Genomic DNA, 22,760 nt, shown 5'->3' on the forward strand with positions numbered 1-22,760 from the left:
CTATGCATGAAATGTCACTCACCGTGATGCTGGATGATCCAGTAAGAGGAACGACTTCTTCTCCAGAGAGCTGCAGCATCTACTGAGAAAACAAACCCCGGCTCTCTTCTTCTCTTTTCTCCTCCTCCTCTTTAACTCACTACCAATGAATCCCTCTCCTCTCCGCTCTCTCATGATTCTTGTCTAAGGCTTTGTGTTCAGTTAGGAACAGTTCATTATTTCATGGATCTTTTGGGATGCAGGTCATGAGCACACAACAGATAAAGCTGCTTTAATAAGTGATGAAACAGCTTTAAACAACGAGAGCTCAGGTGTAACAATACATATCTACATTGCAAAAAACAGCAGCAAATAAAGCTAAAATTTGATAAGCCAATAAGAAAAGATGGATCTCATTCACTAACTGTGTGTACACACATTATGGGCCCTATTTTAATGATCTGAGCACATGGTCTGTAGCTCATGGCGCAGGTGCACTTAGGGCGTGCACAAATCCACTTTTGATAGTTTAACGACGGAAAAAATGGTCGTTACGCCAGGTGCATGGTCTAAAAGGGTTGTACCTAGTCTCTTAATGAATCACGGGTGTGTTTTGGGCGTAATGTGCAATAAACCAATCAGAGTCTCATTTCCCATTCCCTTTAAAAGCCAGTTGCGCTCGCACCATGGTGGATTCGCTATTTACATGGCGGAATTTGCAAGCGGAAAGACTGAACGCTTCTCCAGAGAGGAATCCTTTCATTTTTAATATTTAAAAATGTTTGTGTGCTGCTGCGTGTCCCTGTGCGTGAATGTATGCCATTGTACACCCGCCTATAACCCTAACTAATGCGCCCCTTAAATAAAACGCATTAGTGACTTTAGTGCAGGTTTTTATTGGTCGATGGCGCAGTCGTTCTAAGTTCCTCAAAGTAGCAACAAGCCAACAATGCGCCTGAACGCACCTCGTTTTCAGACCAGCACACCCATGGGTGAACAGATGGGCGCGAGTGCATTTGCTATTTAAACAACGTGGGCGCTGGATGTGAAAATGACTGCGTCGGGCTGAAACTAGCAAAAAACACTTGCGTCGCACCTGGCGTTGCATTGCGCCAGGTGTATGATAGGGCCCAAAATCTGTGTGCAAATGCTTTCACGCAGAAAACATGATTTACCAAAACAGTTTCACTTACAGTACATTTATGATAACATACATGGATGCAGCTGTTTTTGAGTCAATCACCTGAGCTGTAAATGTCATAATGACTCAAGAGCTGCAGGAAAATTATGTCATGACTGGCTGATGGCATCACTAAAACACAGACGTCTTAAACCCTAGTGACTATCCTGAGCTGTGTAGTTTAAGACGATATACAGTACAAATATAAGATTATAAGAAAACGTTATTGGGTTTCAATCATGATGAATTTATTCCCCAATGGAAGACTCTCTTCTGTGGACCACAAAAGAAGATATTCGTTCTTCAAGAACGTTCTTCAAAATATCTTCTTGGGTCCACAGAAGAAATCATACCAGACTGGACTGACATGAAGGTGGAAAAATAATGACAGAATTTTCATATTTGGGCGAACTATCCCTTTAAGGCAGAATTACTCCTTTTTTTCTACAATCAGTAAGTACACTAATCAAGAGTTCACAGATTTAATAAAGACATGATGACCTCAGAACTGCATGGAAATTAAGTATGTTATCAAAGGTAAATGATGAATGTTAGTCTGTAGAGACTCTGATATGAGATCCAGATCACAACTGATGACCAGCTGCTCTCTGTATTTACAGTCTGACATTAAACACTGCAGGATCAACACATTCTTAAATGCAGTAAATTCATCCAGCCACAAGAGGGGGCCATCTCACTTCTAGTACCTGAAAAACTCATGTAGCAAAACATGTTACAGCTACACAACCAACTTACTGGAATGGGATTTAGGAACAATAAGGCTTGTACACAAAAATGACATAAATTGTGATGAGATTGAATCTATGACTCTTATTATGCTGATGTGGTTGGAATGACTCATGGTTGGCTGGTTTTATCTGGTTGGTCAGCCTGACCATCTTAGATTGCCCTTACCATGTAAAGAAGTGGTAAAACTCCTCTAAACCAGCCTGCTAAACCAGCTGTGATCAGGTCGGAAGACCAGCTCAGATTTGTCTGGTTTTAGCTGTTTTGTTTTCAGCAGGAATATACTTTACTGGATGTCTAAAACTACTAACCAGAGAACAGGACAGTAAACATGAATGACAGGAATGAAAGAGAGGCTGTAAGCGATTACAGTGTGTTCGGTGGATTGTACTGTAGTTTCACAACATGGCAATAGTTTGTTGGTTAAACATCTTTAAAAAAAAAACCTTTCAGTAGACAAAAACTCCATAAAATAGTTTTGAAAGTTGTAAAAATGACACGTGATCTATGACCTTTATACATTGCGTGCCACTGTAAAGACTGCAGGTCTATCCCTCATAGCCTCATTTTCATCTGCTTAAAAAACAATACACCATCAACCCTACTGCAGTCGATGGTGCTTTCGGTGATGGCAGAAACGAAAGAGGAAAAAGAAGAATTGAATAAAAAGAAGAGGGAGGGGCCAGCAATGATCTGAGGACAACAGGAGAGACTCATAGAACACTAGCTGAATTAAACAAATGTTGTTTGTTTACTGATGGATTTTGCATGACCAAGGATATATGGAAATGAACAGACCTGTATTACAGGTTTTCATTATGAGACACACTGTATATTGAGCGTGTCATGACATTTTGTGCTTGTCACTACTGAAGTGTGTTTTGTAACACTCTGTCTTGGAGGATTGTATCCATAATGTCAAATTCTGTTGGATGGTGATTTGAATCTTACTATAAGACAGTGAAAAGAGAGAGTAAATTGGGGACTGAAAAGGATGATGGGATACATGAGGGTGATCTGAGCTGGTTTGTGCTCTAGTGCTTTTCTAGTACTTTATAATGAGATATTGGCGAGTCAAACTCATGTTGGTAGAAATCTTTAGCTGGACCCGAGAGAACCGATGATCTCTTCAGCTGCTTCAGAAGCTGCTCAATGTCAACTAGAAAACACAGAAAACACACACAAAATTCCACAGAATAACATTTAAGCAAATATTACTGATTTAATGTAGTTACGGTTTGATAATCTCCTTCCAGCTTAATGCTCTTCAGATGTTTTGTGATGTGTCTGTCGATGGCTCACAGAAGCTTCTGGAAGGTTCCCGTCAATAATGTGCTGCGTCACTGAAGCAGAAACAAGACACACACACCTCATTCATACATGCCGAGAAACACATTATGTGCCAAATGTTCATTAAAGTTAATGAAATACTGTTGTAGAAATGAAGCATTGTTAATTCCCCGTGATAGCGAGAGAGAATGATGGATCTGGGTTTGCTGAATGAAGTCTTTTGTTCCACAGAAGAAAGTTGCTAACTGCTTTGGATAAAATCATCTTACATTTTTATTCTACTTACCATCATATCATCTGTTCTACAAAAACCTACCTGAATTTATTCAGTTTTAACTTTTACAAAGCTTTTCATAAATATTCAGACTGTTGTCATTTGAGTAAATAAAAACACTAAACACTAAAAAAAGTGTCTTTTTTATTTATTTATTTATTTCAAATTAAGTTACAGTCATGTGATCAAATTATCTTTGCATGTCCATGCCTTGGAAGAGAGTATTTTTGATGCTTCTCCGAGGATGAGGTAGAGTCGCAATCTGCAGGCCTCTGGAACCAATTCAAAAACACGTGAAACAATTTGGTACACAACTGAACTCAGGAGTATCCAGCCAAACTCAGTTGAGAACAATTCAACCAAGTTAAATATACCTGAACCAATCATGCATGCTGTCAAAAGCAGTTGTGCGCACTGCCATAGCTTTAGAGAAGACAGAGCTGTCAGGGTTACTGCGGTGTCATCATCATGTTGTTGAGCTCCTGCTTTGGTCCAGTGTTTAAATCTGCTGAGTCCCTGAACCAAAGATTCTACACCTGATCCAATTTGACAAACAGCTGAAATCAGCAGTAACCAGCTGAAAGGTGCTGAAAACCCCTGAATCAAGTTCAGTACACCTGAATAAATCTGGTGTCCACCTGAATAAATCTGGTATGAAGTCAAACCACAAATAGACCACTGCTGTATCTTTAAAAAAGATAAAGCTGGCGGGGTTACTGTGCTGGCTGAATCAGGTGTAGTGTCAAGTACTGGCATATTTACCTTAGTGAATTCAGTTGAAGCACAAAACTTGCTGAATGAGAGAGAATCAAGAATATCTCGATTTGCCTGTGCCATTCTGTTAAAGAGGCTCTGCACTTATGAGGCTTTCATGTGGTTGAGGCTTGTCCTTTTTCTTCTCGATGTCAGAGGGAAATGTTCCCTCAAACTGCTTGGTGTCTGTATATGTTAACAGGTGCCAGATTTTTATTGGTCAGAAAAAAACCATGTGGTCGCACAAGTTTGACATCAGAAGATGGAAAATTCCATTCCAACTCAAAAATTCATTCTCATCAAAGAGAGAACATGTTTAAACATCATTCTTTTCTATGCTCTTTTTTTATCAATAATGATTGTTTTTCCATCAATGAACAGGTAAGTGTTGTTTCTGGAAAAAAATAGACTTAAGCAAACACTTTATATTTCATATCCACCTGGATAACTGAGAAAATTCAAACATTAAAGTGCCCCATGATGCTGTTTTTTTTTTTTTTTAAAGAAGTTCCTGATTCCCACAAAGGCTGCATTTATTTGTTCAAAAATGCAGTAAAAACAGTAATGTTATGAAATGTTATTTAAAACACAAATTGCTCGACACAACAACAAAGAGGATACACAAACAGAAATGTACATAAGATGACAACAACAGAGCATTGTACTACAAATCGAAATGTGCAATTGGACCAGCAAAACCGAGGAGAATACACATGATAACTAGACACTTCTGGAACGTCATACCATACCACAGAATGGCCCCACGATCGTATGCCAGAAAACTGGGTGTACGCTCGTTTCCACGCAAAATTTGGCATTTATCAATACGTGCGTGAGCGGTGGCTACGATCAAATCTCACGTCAGGTCTCAGCTCGTGTACGCACGTTTTTGAGTCATTTTCCGTATTTTCCTGACCAACAATCACTCACTAACTGATCATTAACCATTAAACGACAGACACGATTAAAATGTCAAATTAAAGTTAAAATAGAATAGATGCGTCTTAAAATACCACAAATGTTTTTTTTTTGTTTTTGGTTTTTTTTTCCCCCCAGGGATTTAGCTTTGGATGCGCAAATGGCAACACCAAAAGAACGTAAGGATTCACACATCATACACCTGCAACGCAAAAGTTTGGATTCCCTTTCGAAAGGGAACTCAACACTGCGTTTACCGCATATGGGGAACATCACTCGTGAACCGGTGTCTGAAAGCAAAGTATCAAATCTCTCCAATCCTATTGGCCAGCGACAGCCTATGACGTCATCAAGACATGGCCCGGAAGTATAAAGGAGCCGCCAGTGAAGCAGTTAGTATCTTTTCGTCTTTCGGGACTGTTTTGTCTGATCGCGATTTCATTGAATCTGGTAAGGAAACATTATATCATGTCTGACAAACGTTTCAGAAAGTGTGCTGACCCGTGTCCCAGGTTTTTGACACCCGGTGACACACACAATCTGTGTGTTTTCTGTCTGGGAGAGGAGCACGCACGGACAGTGCTTGAGGGCGCTGTCTGTGTTAACTGTGAGCGTCTCCCTATGAGGACGCTCCGTTCTCGTTTGGCACTCTTCTCGAGGGAAGAGGTGTCAGCATCTGTGCCTGATGGTTCTGGCCCCCCTCGTGCTGAGCTCGCAGGTGGAGCTCGCTGAGGAGTTTGAGAGAGGTGTAAATCTCTCTTAGCCCCCAGCGGCTGGCGAGGATGAGCTGTCCTTTCACTGACGTCATCGGATCCAGAGCGAGTGCTCTTCTGGCTTCTAGCCCTAGAGAGCAGGAGATGGCTGTTGATAAGGAAGCAGGTGAGCCTGCTGAATCTTCAAAGCCTCCCTGCCCTGCGTATGCGGAGCTGCTGGAGGTTATGGAACACGCAGCTGTCTTGGGAACGCGTTAAGAAAGGGTCCGCACGCGGACGGCTCAACGAGCGGTTCCTTTCTGGCCATAGCCCAGCAGCCCCTGTGAGCCTTCCATTCCTTCCTGATCTCCATGTTGAGATCAAAAAGGCATGGAAGAACCCATATTCGGCTCGTATTCATTGACATCAGCAGGCGAATTTCGCTTATGTTGAGGGATTGAGCCAGCATGGGTATGTGTCGATGCCTCCTATTGACGAGACGTTTGCGAACTATCTCGTCACGGGGCAGGCACCGACACTGAAAGCTCTGGTCCTGCCTTCTAAGCCCCGTAAGACCACCTCTCGCTTAAATGGCAGGGCATACGCAGCAGCGGGTCAGGCCGGGGCGGCCATACACACCATGGCGGTGTTACAGGCCTACCAGGCCAACCTGCTGAAAGATCTGGGTCAGGGGCAGGGTCTGTCCCCTGAGGCGGTAGAAGAGCTGTGCCACACCACGGATCTCGCTCTCCGGGCCACCAAGCAAACCGCCGCGTCGATCGGAAGAACGATGGCGGCGATGGTGGCCACCCCTCTCTTGAAGTCGCTGTTAGATTGTGTTGAATTCTTTACGCCTCCAAATCACAGAAGCAGAAAAATCCTTGTATCTCAAATCTCAATCCATCAACAGACTCCTGCTGGCATCAAGAACTCTCTGCTTGCCTCCATAGTTAATTAACCGGACAATTAGGGGCCATGTCCTTTCCTTAGCGCCACCGTACGATACGCCCTTTCAGTTATAATGTGACCGGATTGAAAAATAAGAGGATCCAAGTCAGGATCCATCTGCACCCTCCACCTCTTTGCGAAGGCCTAGAATTCGGATGTCTTTACGCCGGCCTGTTTTCTAGGTCATCCATGTGTTCAGTAAGCATAGAGACTTGTTTTTCAAGGGTGAATGTGTGAGCTTGTGTATCCTCCAAAGATACCTCCTCCACCATGATTCTACGCTCCAACTTGTCTAGCCGATTAGACGCGCTATCCAATTGCTGAGTGTGGTTATGCACTGTCTTTGCCAGCAGCTAATTTTCTCATCTATTGTATTAGAAATTTTCTCAGTTATAATTTGAAGTTCTTTTGCGAGCGCTGGGCTGAGTTCAGACTCACTGTTAGCATCCCTCAAACTCTGCTCAGGCTCTTCGGCCGATGCGTCCGCGGTTGAATCCTTTTCCCCCGTTTTCTTAGCAGGTATTGGCATCTTCTGCAAAGATTGTGACCAAAAAGTCTCTAGCAAAATGCTACAAAAGATTTATTTCCAAAATCGTTATCTTGCGTCCTTCATTTAATAAGTATGAGAGGAAACACGAGTGAGTGGTGCAGAGCTTTTGAAAACTGATGCTACTTCTGAGCCGCCATCTTGTGCCACATTCATAGAGACAGGAACTAAACAGAGGGTTACTGACAGACTGGCAAGAGAGGAACAGCAACAATGGAGAATATGAGGGAAATAATGAACATTATTTTCTGTTTTATGTCTGTTATGGAGTGGATAAGACTCAGTTGCAAGGCTGATATGCAGACATTTATTGAGAGAACAGCTCTAAAATAAAATAAAAACTAAGCTAACCAGGAGCAAGTGAATATAAATGGAATAAATTATGCAAATACCAGATGAACTGAACTGAACCAAATAAGGAAACAAGCGGATGGGGCAGGATCTGATACGACAGTCAGGCATGTGGAGTTAGCATTGAACAGGGGATTTGTGACCAGATTTCGACGTCAGATCTCCTGACTTTTTTCTCACCGATAAAAATCTGACACCTGTTTGAAGACACACCCCATTTACCTATATAGGTTATATTGACTCGTGACTATGAAACACATTGGAAGGATATTGGACGATCATCTGCTCTCTCATTTTGAAGAAGACAAAACACAATGGCTTGTGCTTCACCTGAATTCACAGAGGTAAATGAGACACATTCCAGCGTTATATTCATATCAGACACAACAGTAAACCAACCGACTTCAACTTCTTCAAGACTAACAGGAATGCATCTTTTCAAAGCTTGCATGCTAATATCCCAGCTTAGTTTAGCTATATTCAATTTGGTTAACATGTTTTTTACTGTGTTTAGCTGGAGTAAACTAGGTTCAGCCGTTTCTGAAATAATATCAGCTGTAAGGCGCTTGGTTAAGATATTTAGAAAATATAGTTCTCAACCATTCAGAAGAACTAATTCTCAAGCCATCAGTGGCTCAGTAACACAAAAATACAAAATTATAACAGTTTAGCATGATGCTGGAATGGAACGATTGGATGGATTCACTGGCAGCTTCTTGGGATGTTGAACGTTGAATGATCCAGAAGATTTAAGAAAATGGTGATCGACGGCTTCTTGGGCTGTTGTACGGTGATTGATCTACAATATTTCTAATTTCTTACCTTTAATTTCACATCTTTAATGTGGCTGTAAATTTGCATTATGAAATAAAAAAAAAATTCTTTGTTGTGTTTTTATTTTCTCAAATTATTGTGTGACACTTTTCTGGGTGTGGTCCAGATGACACTGATCGTTCTTTATGTCACATGACAGAGTGGAAACTCATTTAAATAGGCATCAGAAATACTGCGTTGTAACGGGGATGTTTTTGTACTGGGATCTCATAACGGGAATTCATAACAGGCCGGTATTACAGGTTTATCATAATGTACCTGTACTGAATGAGTCGTGACATGGCTCATATCGTGCTTGTCACTAATGAAGGGTTTTGTAACAATCTTTGTTGGTGGATTATATTGGTAATGTCATTTTTGTTGGCTAATGATCTGGGGCCGTATGTCTAAAGCCACTCAGAGTAAAATTTTCAGTAGGGATGCACCGATACCGGTACTAGTATTGGTATTGCCCGATACCAAGCTCATGTACTTGTAAAAATACCCCCGATACCAAAGACCGATACCTCAGGTGACGTAACTGACAGAATTTTCCACGCACAGAGACACCGGCGGCAGCAGCAGAAACAATGTCAGCCTCAGGGGTGTGGAAATACTTGTAACTATTAATTAATACTTTTAATTAATAATAACTAACTTAGTTCTGGGGGTTTTTTTAGCTTGTTTGCTGTACACCTTGTCACATAGCAGCTTTTAGACATTGTTCTGTTTTTTGTTATAAGCCAGAAATGACGAGGAGGCAGCCTCACGCAATACAAAGTAAATGTATAGGCATCGGTATCGGTGAGTACCAGAAAAAAATATCGGTACCCGTACTCGGTCCTTAAAAAAATGGTATCGGTGCATCCCTAGTCTTCAGTGTGTCAAAATTCTAAAAACAACTTAATTTTCCTTTCATTCCAAGACTTAAGAATAAGTATGATTCATAAAGGTTCCTAAGTGTCAAGACTAGGTCTTAGCTCCTAAATTATTTAGGAGCGCTGGAGAGGTCTCCTAACCTCCTAAGTTAGGAGTAACAAGATGGCAGTAGAGAAGAGGAGACACACGCTTTCCAATGAAGATATGAAGTATTGGAGTTATATGATGACATGAAGTTGATAAAACGATATAAACTTGATTGTCAATAAGAAATGTAATATCTTTAAATAAATGTAATAAATTTAATAAATATTACTTAAACAATAATTCATACGTTTAATGCATTTTAATACATTTACTTTGAATAAACTTTTTTATAACTTTAAATGTAACCAACTTCTCAAATCAATGCTCTGACTGTAGAAATGAAATGGTAATTAACTTTTTTGGTAACTGTAAAAATGCAATGCACTGGTGATGACTCTGACCCATCAGTCCAGTCAGCAGGCTCTTAAATAATACTATTACTAAACTCACCACACTAAATATAGTGGACAAAATTGATATGCAAAGATTGTTTTTTTTTATTTTGTTTTTTATAAATGATCCTACAATTTTGCTTAAACCATCAAAATATGAGGAAAATATTTTTATGTTTATATTATTTCAATGTTTTAAATTTTTTTTTTTTTTTTTTGACAATTTTTGGCAAAAAAAAAAAGGAATACTACAACTACAGGTTTCAGAAAAACAAAAAAGCTCAGAAAAAAGCGCACATTGACTACAACAATCAGTTTTTAATATTTCATCGGTCCTCTTATTTTTGCATGTGCTCATTATTTCTTAGTATGACAGCCTGGCTAAAAATAATTTGAAATAATTTGAAATTTCATTTCATCATCACACATGAAACAATTGACTTCAAGCGCAGCTACACGACATGCTTACATCTTTTAACACATTTTTAAAAATACTTGAATTAAGGTTGAAGATGTCAATTTTAATATGGCTGGACATCACATTTGGCCACTACTCTATGGCAATTCATTGACTGTCTGACTGACCATCAAACCATGCGGCAAAAGCAAGCCACTTTTATGTTGACTGTGGGCTTCCCTGGAGTTGTTGGAGCCGTTGATGAACTCATGACACATCATTGCTCCAACTGTAAATAAGGAGACACATATCAATAGAAAAAGATTCCACACCATCAATACTAATTTGTGATAATTTTGCACAATGTAAAGCTATTTTTAAAAATAAATGTAAATATTAAAACGTTTCAGTGTCTTTTTAAATTTTTTTTTTTATAATAACATTAAATTATTGGTGTTGTGCTGCTGTGACTTCACCTTTCCAGACTCGCTATTGGTTGATTCAGAGGTTGAGGGCAGCCATTTTGAGTTGACATCATTGTAGTTCACAATACTTAAAGGTGGAGTAAGTAGAATTTCAAAAACTCTGTTTGGAAGTTAGTCAGGCCGACACCATCAACAAACGTGTAATCAATCAGCATTAGGGGGCGTATGACGGTCGAGGAGAGAGAACGAGCAAGAGGGAGATTTGAAAAAAGAAAAGAAAACTGCAGAACGAGAGATGGGACACAATACAAAAGAGCTCAGAAGAATATCACTGGAATAAAGGTTTATGACTGGGCGCTTTAGGACCGCGTTAATATTAGAAAAGCTTTCCAGCGCTGGAGAGAGACATCCACTCGCATTGTGTGTGTAACAGTGGCCAGATAGTGAGAGTTTTGCAGTTAAACTACTGCACACTGATGACTGCTAGAGAATGAGGTGTTTAGCGTCATTGTTAGTGCATTCGCCTCACATGCCAGTAGTCAAGTCAAGTCACCTTTATTTATATAGCGCTTTTTACAATGTAGATTGTGTCAAAGCAGCTTTACATTGATAACTGGTACATTATTTGGCTGCACAGCAGCTTTTAAAGAATAGTGTCAATGCAGGCAGATCAAAGCACTGTTGAATATCAAATGTCAAGTCAAGTGTCCCCAACTAAGCAAGCCAGAGGCGACAGCGGCAAGGAACCCAAACTCCATCAGGTGGCAGACAAGTGGCAAATTGGTGTTAAAATGGAGAAAAAAACCTTGGGAGAAACCAGGCTTAGTCGGGGTGCCAGTTCTCCTCTGGCCAACAGTGCTTTGTTACAATTCAGGTTGCTATCATAAGTCCAATAGGATCGCAACATTAAAAGTATTTATTTCAGTTCCATCCAATTGAGGATCATATTGAGGATCACAGCGGTATGGACGGTTGTTGAGGAACTGTGTCGTGGCTGTCGTGTCGATGAGGCCCTCACAGTGGATGATCTAGTTGACTCAATCTCTGCTGATACGTCAGGGCTGCGTTGTGGTCGTGTCAGTAGCAATCGGGCCGGGGTTTGAGACCAACTTGGAGCAGAGTGGTTAGGATTGTGAGTATTGGAGGCAGAGCAATGAAAAGAGGGGTGGGTTTGTTTGGGTTGATATATTCAAATATCAACAATGTCCAACAGTGTTTTTCAAAATCTACTTATCTCACCTTTAAGTCAGCACTTAAGAATCAGTCTTAGAATTTACTAAAAGTTGCTTTTAGTTTCTTTATAAAAGTCTCCTACTCTTTGAAAAGTCCTACTTTTTACTAAGAATATTTTGACACTTAAGACTATTCTTAAGAGCATTTCTGAGAAGTTTTATACATACGGGCCCTAATTCTTACTGATGACAGTGAAACAAGGTGGGATACATAAGAGTAGTCTGAGCTGTTTTGTGCAGATTTTAGTGTTTCTAGTATTTTATAAAGGCTGAGATATTTGTGGTGTATCAGGAAAAGAAAAATGTATGCCTATGCCTATTATTATAATGATTCTTCCCCAAAAGCTGAGACATGATATTTTATTTCCATTTTCTGCTTCCATTTTCTATCCTGATTCCTGTCTAATATGTGTGTTATTTGTCTAAGATCAAGTTTTGCATAAGATGATTATTTATCTTACTTTGAATTAAGGGTACAGTTGTATTTGTATAAGTTCCAGACATGATGAAAATACTTAATAACATATTGTTCCTGGTAATGATCTGAACAAAGGTATAATAAATATGGGCAAGGCTCATACATTGAATCAAAAATCATTTGCTTCTGCTTGACTGGATCTCACTGCATCAATTGGTGAAGTTGAAGAAGAAATCTTCAGCTGGACCCGAGAGAGAACCGATGACCTCTTCAACAAGCTCCCCAATGACAGCTAGAAAACAACAAACACAACCAAATATCATTGATTACTGTTTGCTAAATGCATTAATATAAATGTTAAAGGCATTTAAACAGTGTTTAGATTCTCAGCTGATTTTTTGTTGGTTTGTACGCAAGGAACTATACATTAATTTGGTGAAGACAAAGAAAAGGTTTACATAAAAATGCATTTACTCAGTCTCATGTCACTCCAATCTGTAACTTTTCTTCTGTGCAACATAAAAGAAGATCTTTAGGTTGAATGACAGCCTCAGTCATTGTGTTGTTTCTTCTTAAATATGATGAAATGGTACCAAATACACATTATTATCTTTTGCGTAGACAGCTATGATTCAAAGTACGGTACAGTACATACTGCACGAGCTTTCAGCCGACGGCAACAATTGTGATGCTTTCATATGATGCCAACTTTTGACTGACACGCAGAACTTTCAACTATAAATTATCCTAGTATTGTAATATTGTCCTTATATTGTAATCATTACGAATACACACAAGTTGCAACCACTGCCTTAAGGATGTCACGGTGAGTACATTTTCACAGGTCTGACAAATCCTCCGCCATGATCTTGTCAGTCATCTCTCCTCCTTACTTTCATCACGTGATAAGTCAACATGATAAACACGACTCTGCAGCTCCTGCTGCATGAAACACAGCTGTTGTCCAACAACTGAACTAAAAGGTTCTTATTTATTTAAAAAAAAAAAAGAAGAAAAACGACAGTGGGTTGCAGCGGTGAGCAATAATGTAACTGGTGTACGGCTGAACACCATGTAACACCTGTAACACCATCTACCGCAGCAAATCACCTTCGTCTAAACAGGTGTCAGATTTTTATTGGCCAGAAGACATCCAATGAAAAGTCATCAATGATATCACGTGATATAATGCCAGGAAATTCCAGCATGGGAACTCCTCCGACAACAAATTTATTTTAATTGAAGAGAGAACATCAACAGCAAACATCATTCACTTTCTTTTGTTCTTTGTTATTTTAATCAAAGACGAAGAACATGTTCTTCCACTTGGTTTAATACACTACCTTGTAATTGATTTGATCCTTTTACACCAAAAATAATGTTTAAACAAAAATGTAATGTAAACCTCAGTAAACAAAATAGAAAATCAAACGAGATGTTGGAAAACCAGAGATAAGTATTACTGTTTTCTGTATGTGAATATTCTTCTACTTGAATTATTATATAATTCTGTTCACCTGGAAAAGTTCAATCCCTGTGGTGATCTCATGACAAACTCTCTCTTACAAAATTTAACATTCTACAATAAAGTCCAATTACTTAACATTAATGCATTAACTAACATTAAATAACAATGAGCAATACATTTGGGTAACACTTTATTCTAAGGTGACGAAGTTACACTTTACTAGATGTACTCACTATAGTAATAACAGTAAATTATGCACAATTACAAGTAACTAACCCTAAATCAATCCCTAACTCTATAGTAAGTACATGTAGTTAATTAATATTACTCAGTACTTATTTAAGTACAATGTAACTACATCACCTTAAAATAAAGTGTAACCTACATTTGTTACAGTATTTTAACATTTGTTCATTTTTAATAAAGAATAGTTCATTGTTAGTTCATGGTTGCTCAGTTCCATTAAATAATATCAACAGATCGTTTTTTGAATATTAGTAAAAGTATTTTTCATTGTTAGCTCATGTTAACTAATGAAACCTTATTGTAAATTATAACAATAACAATCTTTTTCTAATGAAGTGCATGATGTTTCCCACTCATATAAATCTATATGATTAATCTTATATGAAATAAATATGGTTTAACAACAGGATCTGTATTCAAAACATGAAACTACATGCAGTTGGTTCACGACTCATTAAAGTATTTTTCCATGTGATTTAATCTGAATGTTTGCTTTATTGTTTTTCGTTTTTTTCACATCTGATTTTTTTCTTGCAAATAAAACGAAACAGGAACATCTTATTTCATCTTAGGTCGAATATGGCCTACCAAATATGTGGCATATTGAACATGAAAGCTGTATTGAGATTTAATATAGAGTGCTTTGTGCATGCAACTAAACATTTAATGACTACCTGAATAATTAAGAAAATTCAGATAATTACAATGAGTCCATTGATTAAAAGCCCATAAAAAGTGATCAAACAAAAGATTAAACAGTAGATTACCAAAAAGGGACGGTTGGGCCTCATTCATGAAACATGAGCAGAACAAATATTTGAGTAATTCATTGATAAAGCTGTTCTGATGTAAATTTTCGGATTAATTTAAGTATTTGTATTTTCAAAATTTAAAAAATACATTTTCACCTGCTTCCTGCCCAAACGTTTCAGCTTCAACACAATCTCTGATATAACTTTACCTCAGCGACTATTAAAAAGGCCCGCTGAAGTGTCTTGGAACGCGCAGCATTATTCAATGTGTTAATGTGATTTCAACTGAAACAGGAAGACAGGGCTATATATCGAACAGCCCCGCCCCTTTTTTAAAATAGCCAATAGCGTTTTGTTTATGTTACAGCTCAGCCAGAGTCCTTAGACTCTGTAAAACCTCAGTTTCCTTCTAATTTCTAACATTTCTCCTCCTAATCTCCTCTATATCGCTTTAATATACAGTATTCTGTGCAGAATTCAAATGGGTCCGATACCTTTTGTGGTCTGTGCTGACTCGCCGTTCTTTGCTCTCGTGTCTCTGGACCGGAGCAGACTGTGCTCGCGCTGCGGTAGTTCATGTGACTTCATTCGCGTCAAAGGAAAGCATATTTACACTGTCTGAATCGTCCCCTAGTGCACTATGTGCCATTCACCATGTAGAAACTAGTAAATGTGTGAATAAATGGCCGATTTCAGCCGCAAATTCAGCGTCTGAGTGTAGGAAGAGGCGGGACTTCAGATTCTAGAGAGCGTTTGATTGGACAGAAGATTTGATGAGAAGCTGAAGTGTGATGTGATGTCATGAAAATCCATGATCCATTTTAGTTGAAGGGAACCCGAGACGTTCCCTTTCATGGGAACATCGACGCTGCGTTGAATCGCATTGGGAACCCTATCCCAACTAGGCCATAGGACCAAGTGCCTGTCCTGTTAACTTTGGGACGAGAGCACCGCGGACCCCGGAGTGGAGCCCAAGTCAAGGTTGTAAAACCTAATAAAGGTGTGCTGAGATGACCACCCAGCCGCATCACAGATCTCGTTGATGGGAACTCCCGAGAACAAAGCTTTTGAAGCAGCCATACCCCTGGTGGAGTGTGCCCGGACAGCCAAAGGTGAAGGCTGTCCGGAAGACTCATAGGCAAGAGAGATGGCCTCGACCACCCACTTGCTCATTCTCTGCTTAGACGCTGGGCCCCCTTTCTTAGGGGACCCATAACAGACATATAATTGATCGGTCTTGCGCCACAGGGCAGCTCTGTGGACGTAGGTGTCTAAAGCCCTCACCAGGAAAAGCAGATTTAGTTTCTCCTGATCCGCATCTGAAAAGGGTGGAGGACAAAAGGCCTGCAGAACAATGGGCCCCGGGACATTGGTGGGGACCTTGGGTATATACCCCGGTCTATGATGCAGGAAAGCCTTGACCATTCCAGGCGCAAATTCCAAGCATGAAGGAGCAACAGAAAGTGCTTGTAGATCTCCAATTCTTTTGAGAGATGATATAGCCAACAGAAATATAGTTTTCAGAGTGAGGAACTTTTCAGATACTTCCTCTAAAGGTTCAAAGGGAGCCGCAGCCAACCCTTCCAATACAATAGCCAAGTCCCAGGACGGAGTTCTTGTACGCACAGCAGGCCTCAGCCTCTGGGTACCACGGAGAAAACATATGACTAGGGGGTTCTTTCCCACAGAAATTCCCCCCAAAGGTGCATGATAGGCGGAAATAGCTGCAATATAAACCTTCAATGTAGAAGGGGATAGGCCATCCGAGAATTTTTCTTGGAGAAATTGCAGTACATGACTGATGGATGAGTGGAACGGGTCCACCTGAGATCGGCTACACCAAGTAGCAAACAGCTTCCACTTATATGCATAAAGTTCTCGTGGACGGAGCTCTGGAGTGGAGTATGGTCTCCACAACCTCAGTTGAGAGACTGGATTCTATGAGCTCGGCCCCCTCAGAGGCCAAGCCCACAGTTTTCACAACTCCGGGCGGGGGTGAATTATCGTGCCGCCCGCTTGAGACAGGAGGTCCTGCCTGATTGGAATCACCATGGGAGAGTCTTCTAATAGGGACACTAGATCCGAGAACCATATTCGGGTCGGCCAGAACGGGCTATTAATATGAGACGGACCCCGTCCCGGCGAACCCTCTCCAGAACTCCTGGGAGCAGAGCAATCGGGGGAAATGCGTACAGATGCAGCCTCGGCCACGCCTGCACCATGGCATCCAACCCCAGCGGGGCTGGATGGGTCAGGGAATACCACAACGGGCAATGAGAGGTCTCTTTCGAGGCAAATAGATCGACTTCTGCGCGACCGAATTTCTTCCAAATGAGCTCCACCACGTTGGGGTGGAGTCTCCACTCCCCGGGCCTCGGCCCCTGTCTCGACAGGATGTCTGCCCCCACATTTTGATGCCCCGGGATATAAGCTGCTCTCAGAGAGAGAAGCTTCCCCTGGGACCACAGGAGGATCTGATGGGCTAACTTGCACAGCTGGCGAGACCTCAGACCCCCCTATTTGATGTAGGAAACCACCGACATGTTGTCTGTGCGAACTAACACATGGTGGCCCCAAAGGTCTGGGAGGAAGTATTTGAGTGCTCAAAATACCGCCATCATTTCCAGCCGATTTATGTGCCAGGAACGATGATGGTCCTCCCAAAGACCCTGAGCCGAGCAACCACTCATGATCGCCCCCCAGCCTGTGAGAGACGCATCCGTCGTTAGCATTACGCGACGACAAGGAGCTCCCAGCACAGGTCCCTGGGACAGGAACCAAGGCTTCTTCCACATGACTAAGGCACGAAGGCATCGCCGCGTGACCTTGATCATGCGGAAAGGGTTTCCCCTCGGAGAAAACCCCTTGGTCCTGAGCCACCACTGTAGGGGTCTCATGTGCAGCAGGCCAAAAGGTATCACGTTGGACGCAGCTGCCATCAGACACAACAGTCTCTGAAACTGTTTCACAGTGAGTGACTGGCCTAATTTCACCCCTTTCACGGCTGAGAGAATGGCATTCACCCGAGCAGGAGACAGACGTGCCTGCATCGTGGTGGAATCCCAGACTACTCCTAGATAATTGGTAGTTTGTGCTGGAAGAAGTACGCTCTTCTTGGCATTGAGTCTCAGCCCTAACCTTCTCATTTGTGACAGAACTACATCTCGATGTTGAACTGCTTGTTGCTCTGACTGAGCTAGAATCAACCAATCGTCGATATAATTTAGTACGCGGATGCCCTGGAGTCTCAGGGGAGCCAGAGCTGCATCCACACGCTTCGTGAAGGTGCGGGGTGAAAGAGACAGGCCGAACGGAAGAACCTTGTATTGGTAAGCTTCGCCCCCGAAAGCAAACATGAGGAACTTCCAATGCGAAGGATGGATTGACACATGAAAGTAAGTGTCTTTCAGATCTATTGTCACAAACCAGTCCTCGGACCTGATCTGTGTAGAGATCTGTTTGAGTGTAAGCATCTTGAACTTGAGCTTTTGCACTGAACGATTTAACATGCGCAAATCTAGAATAGGACGCAACCCTCCATCCTTCTTCGGAACGATGAAGTAACGGCTGTAAAACCCTGACTGCTTGCTGGGAGGAGGAACCCTTTCTATAGCTCCTTTTTGCAAGAGTGTCATAACTTCTTGTTCCATAACCAGAGACTGCTCGGGACCCACCACTGTAGGAAGGACCCCTTTGAACTGGGGCGACGACACTTTGTTTTTGCTGCGCTCTATGCGCAGATGAGGAGCTGGTAGATGGCCGAGGCTGCTCCCGCTCAGCAGCCTTGGCGGGGAGAGAGCAGTGAGGGAGGAACTTTTAAAAGGCCGCTGACTGTTTTTTGGCCTCCTGGAACCTCTCGACGACCAAGGTGACAGAATCGCCGAAGAGGCCCAGGGGAGACAGTGGTGAATCCAGCAGCACGCTTTTATCTCTTTCCCCGATGTCTGAGAGATTTAACCATAAGTGCCTCTCCGTCTGCCATAGAACGGCCGATTGTTTTTGCCGTCTCCTTGGTGGCCCGGAGAGCTAGATCGGTGGCCTTTCGCAGTTCCTGTATGGTCTCAAAGCTCGCCTCACCGCTCTCATCAATCTCGTTAGCTTCTAACAATGCACATAGACAGCTCCCTCGAGAGCTGCCTGGGCATGCTCCACTCCCAAGCAAGCAACGCACATCTCGTGTGTATCCCCGCCCGTGATGAAGCGAGGGCAGGGAGGAACACACTTGACAAACTGCTGCTTGCTTGTCGCCATAATAAGTGTCTTTTTCTTATATATATCTATATTATATAAGTGCTTGGTGGAACGAAAAACTGCTCTTGTCCTCGGACGAAGAGATATTCGTTTGCTGTGTATATATCGGACAGACAACACCAAATAAGACACACAAAAACACAGAGCGCTGCTGAAGACACATAAGCTGGCGTTCTTTGTTCTCAGGAGTGCATTATAGTTTCCTGGTCCGTGACGTCACCCGCTCTGACGTCCCGTCACACTATTGATTCGATTTCACAAGTGCTTCAAGACGAAATCACGCAGAGGTGATCCCAATGCGATTCAACGCAGCGTTGATGTTCCCATGAAAGGGAACTGTTCAACTCTGGGTAACACGAAAAAAAAGAAAACTTAAAACGCTGGACTCATCACTGTCACTTTTTACCCAGCCGTCCAATCACAGTGGAGGAGCGGCGGGACAAATACCACACCGATCAATCGTCCTCTGTGAACGACTGAACAACAAAGGAGAAGTTAATATTGATGATATTATTGCATTTTTATATTCAGTAATTAAACAAATATTATATTCAGTTAATAAAACAAACTATCTGCAAAACCATATACTAGCAACAGATTACTACCTGGCATATATTGGTATATCATTATAGCAACCAGAGCGCTCTCAAGCGCCACCATCTGGCTGTTTCAAGAAGAGCACCTGGCATTTTTTTAGCAGGTCTTTTTTTTTTTACATAACTCCGAATTTACTCACATATTTACGAAAGATTCATGAATGAGCCCCAGTGTGTTCCTGGAGATCATGGTTCTAGTTACATCAGGATTTGCTTCCCTACAAGGTGGGAACCACAACTTCAAAAGTGGTGGGGCAAAATTTTATGATTTTGGGGTGTATAGTGGGGATTATTATTTTGATTCCTATGCTTGACAAGTGTTGTACATTAACATTTGCTCATGTAACATGTATTACATTTTGAAGTTATCATGAATTAATGAATATCTTTTAACACATTAGTTTTTGGTTAATGTTAATTTATAAATTACTTTTCTGTTTTAGTTATTATTCACTGCATAAGTAAAATAACTCCTTTTTTATCTTGTCCTACTGTACATCATTAGAAATGTTAATTTCTGACCTCTGTTTTGTTAAATAAATATCTCATTGGGACCATTTCTTATGCAAAATCTGAGCTATGAATGAACGGACTGATAAAATGTAGAGCTAAAAGGCATGTATACTGTAAAAGCATGTGAAATTTAACAAACATTGACAATATTGCTGTAGGTGTTTCCATTGGTAATCTCATCATACTGCTACAGTAAATGAATGTCTTTTGGTCACTTCAAATCACTGTCAGTGAACAACCCCTTGAAAACACAGAAACAGACTGTACATTTGACCGTATGATGCATTTTGTACACTAAATAACTAGCATTTCAAACATCTCTCCTCCATTGCCTGATAATAAATAAAATCAATCAAATACTGATTTTTGTTATTTTGTGTGTTAATGTGTAAATTCATCACCTCTAAAGTTTGACATTTGTCTCTAGTCCAGACCATAAACACATCTGCTGTAATAACGACATGATTTGTCTGGAAATTATTAACGGCCATAAAACAAAATCACATCAAACAAAACTCAAAATGGCACAAAATTTACTTTAAAATCAAAGATGTAGAAGACAGGTACGCAAGTACTTTGCTACACTATAAATTTCATCATTTACTCACTCTCATGTCATGTCAAACCTTTTTTTCTGTTTACCACAAAAAAAGATATTCCAAAAAATAAGTCAGTGGAGTCCAACAGTCTCTCAAAACATCTTCTTTTGGGTCCACAGAAGAAATCATACCGGACTGGACTGATATGAAGGTGGGAAAATAATGACAGAATTTTCATATTTGTGTGAACTATCCCTTTAAGGCAGCATTGCTCCTTTTTTCTACATTCAGTAAGTACACTAATCAAGAGTTCACAGATCTAATAAAGACAAGATCTCTGTATCTCTGTATTTACAGTCTGACATTAAACACTGCAGGATCAACACATTTGCAGTAAATTCATCCAGCCACAAGAGGGGGCCATCTCACTTCTAGTACTTGAAAAACTAATCTAATCCTGTCTTAATCTAATCCCAGTCTGTGAAACCGGGCCTCAGATTATTATGCTGATGTGGTTGGAATGACTCATGGTTGGCTGGTTTAAGCTGGTCTGCCAAGCTGGTGTTCAACTGGTTTTATCTGGTTGGTCATCCTAACCATCTTAGATCGGCCTGACCATGTGAAGAAGTGGCCAAAACTCCTCTAAATCCAGCTGTGATCAAGCTGGAAGACCAGCTCAGATTTGTCTGGTTTTAGCTGTTTTGTTTTCAGCAGGAATATACTTTACTGGATGTCTACAACTACTAACCAGAGAACAGGACAGTAAACATGAATGACAGGAATGAAAGCGAGGCTGTGAGAGAATGAACTACATTGAACACACACACAAATCCCAAAGAATAAACCAGATATCACTGATTAGCTTTATCAGGGGTTTAGTTACGGTCTCTGGCAATCTCCTTCCAGCTTAATGCTCTTCAGATGTTTTGTGATGTGTCTGTCGATGGCTCACAGAAGCTTCTGGAAGGTTCCCCATCAATAATGTGCTAAGCAGAAACAAGACACACACACCTCATTCATACATGCTAAGAAACACATTATGTACCAAATGTTCATTAAAGTTAATGAAATACTGTTGTAGAAATGAAGCACTGTTACTTCCCTGTGATAGCGAGTGATGGATCTGCGTTTGCTGAATGGAGTCTTTTGTCCCACAGAAGAAAGTTCGATAAAAGCATCTTATTCTACTTAACATCATTTCATCTGTTCTCCAAAAACCTACCTGAATTTATTCCATTAGCATAAGAGCCATTGTGAGGGAATGAAATATTTGCAGTGAAATCAAGTCAAGTCACCTTTATATAGCGCTTTTTACAATGCAGATTGTGTCAAAGCAGCTTTACGGTGATTTTGGCTGCACAGCAGCTCCAGAAGAAAATGAAAATAAAATGCAGTTTCTTTTCCCTTTTACGTTCATACCAATGAAATCGATCACCATGAGGCAAACCACATCAAACACTGACTGCTGTCCAAACGCGTTTGAGTTACAGCACCAGGGCTGAATCAACCACCATTAGAAGGTGATTTCCAAGCCGAAGTGGATCTTTAAGACGACAGATGAAAGACGACGATGCAAGCTGAAAGATCTTCTCTCTTCTGTTGAACTTTAGCGATACTGAAGTTTGTCCAAATGGCTGTAGTTTCTGATGCCAGTTTCCATATAGACATTCAGACGGCCGCTGTCAACTGGACCGCACCAGAGAAGTGTTATGCATTCGAGTAAGTAATAAACACCAAAAAAAGTCACTATTTTTTTTTTTTTTTTCAAATTAAGTTATAGTCATTGGTTATAGTCAAACCATCTCTGCACTTGAAGGAGGCACTTCTCTGAGGTTGAGGAAGTGTAGCAATCTGCGGGCCTCTGAAACCAACTCGAACACACCTGAACCTATTTGATGCACAGTTCTCAGGTGTATCCAGCTAAACTCAGTTGAGAATAATTCAACCAAGTTAAATATACCTGAACCAATTTGGTATATAGATAAAATGAGCTTGCATGCTGTCAAACGAAGTTGTGCCGGTGCTTCACTGTGGTGATTGACTCAGGTGAAGCAAAAGACATGCTGAAGGAGA

At 40.8% G+C, this 22,760-nt stretch overlaps 4 protein-coding genes across 30 annotated transcripts in view; 1 reads left to right on the plus strand and 3 right to left on the minus strand.

Annotated features, from left to right (window-relative positions):
• LOC127517456 (rasGAP-activating-like protein 1) overlaps nt 1-22,760 on the plus strand; it is a 202,545-nt gene that overhangs the window by 122,319 nt on the left and 57,466 nt on the right. The gene's annotated exons all lie outside the window — the stretch shown is intronic.
• LOC127517459 (E3 ubiquitin-protein ligase DTX1-like) overlaps nt 1-22,760 on the minus strand; it is a 185,519-nt gene that overhangs the window by 57,900 nt on the left and 104,859 nt on the right. The gene's annotated exons all lie outside the window — the stretch shown is intronic.
• Nucleotides 1-22,760, minus strand: part of LOC127517460 (E3 ubiquitin-protein ligase DTX1-like) — a 185,519-nt gene that overhangs the window by 57,900 nt on the left and 104,859 nt on the right. The window lies entirely within an intron of this gene.
• LOC127517461 (thyrotropin-releasing hormone receptor-like) overlaps nt 1-22,760 on the minus strand; it is a 48,088-nt gene that overhangs the window by 4,764 nt on the left and 20,564 nt on the right. For both annotated transcript variants that reach the window (XM_051903165.1, XM_051903166.1), the window contains 3 exons: nt 12,486-12,614; nt 10,436-10,536; nt 23-3,249 (listed from right to left, as the gene is read on the minus strand). In XM_051903165.1, coding sequence (XP_051759125.1) covers nt 23-174 — 152 coding nt within the window. In that variant the 5' untranslated portion in view covers nt 175-3,249; nt 10,436-10,536; nt 12,486-12,614. The remainder of the gene's footprint in view (nt 1-22; nt 3,250-10,435; nt 10,537-12,485; nt 12,615-22,760) is intronic.

Source organism: Ctenopharyngodon idella, chromosome 8 (genome assembly GCF_019924925.1).
Source record: "Ctenopharyngodon idella isolate HZGC_01 chromosome 8, HZGC01, whole genome shotgun sequence".
NCBI classification, from domain to species: domain Eukaryota; kingdom Metazoa; phylum Chordata; class Actinopteri; order Cypriniformes; family Xenocyprididae; genus Ctenopharyngodon; species Ctenopharyngodon idella.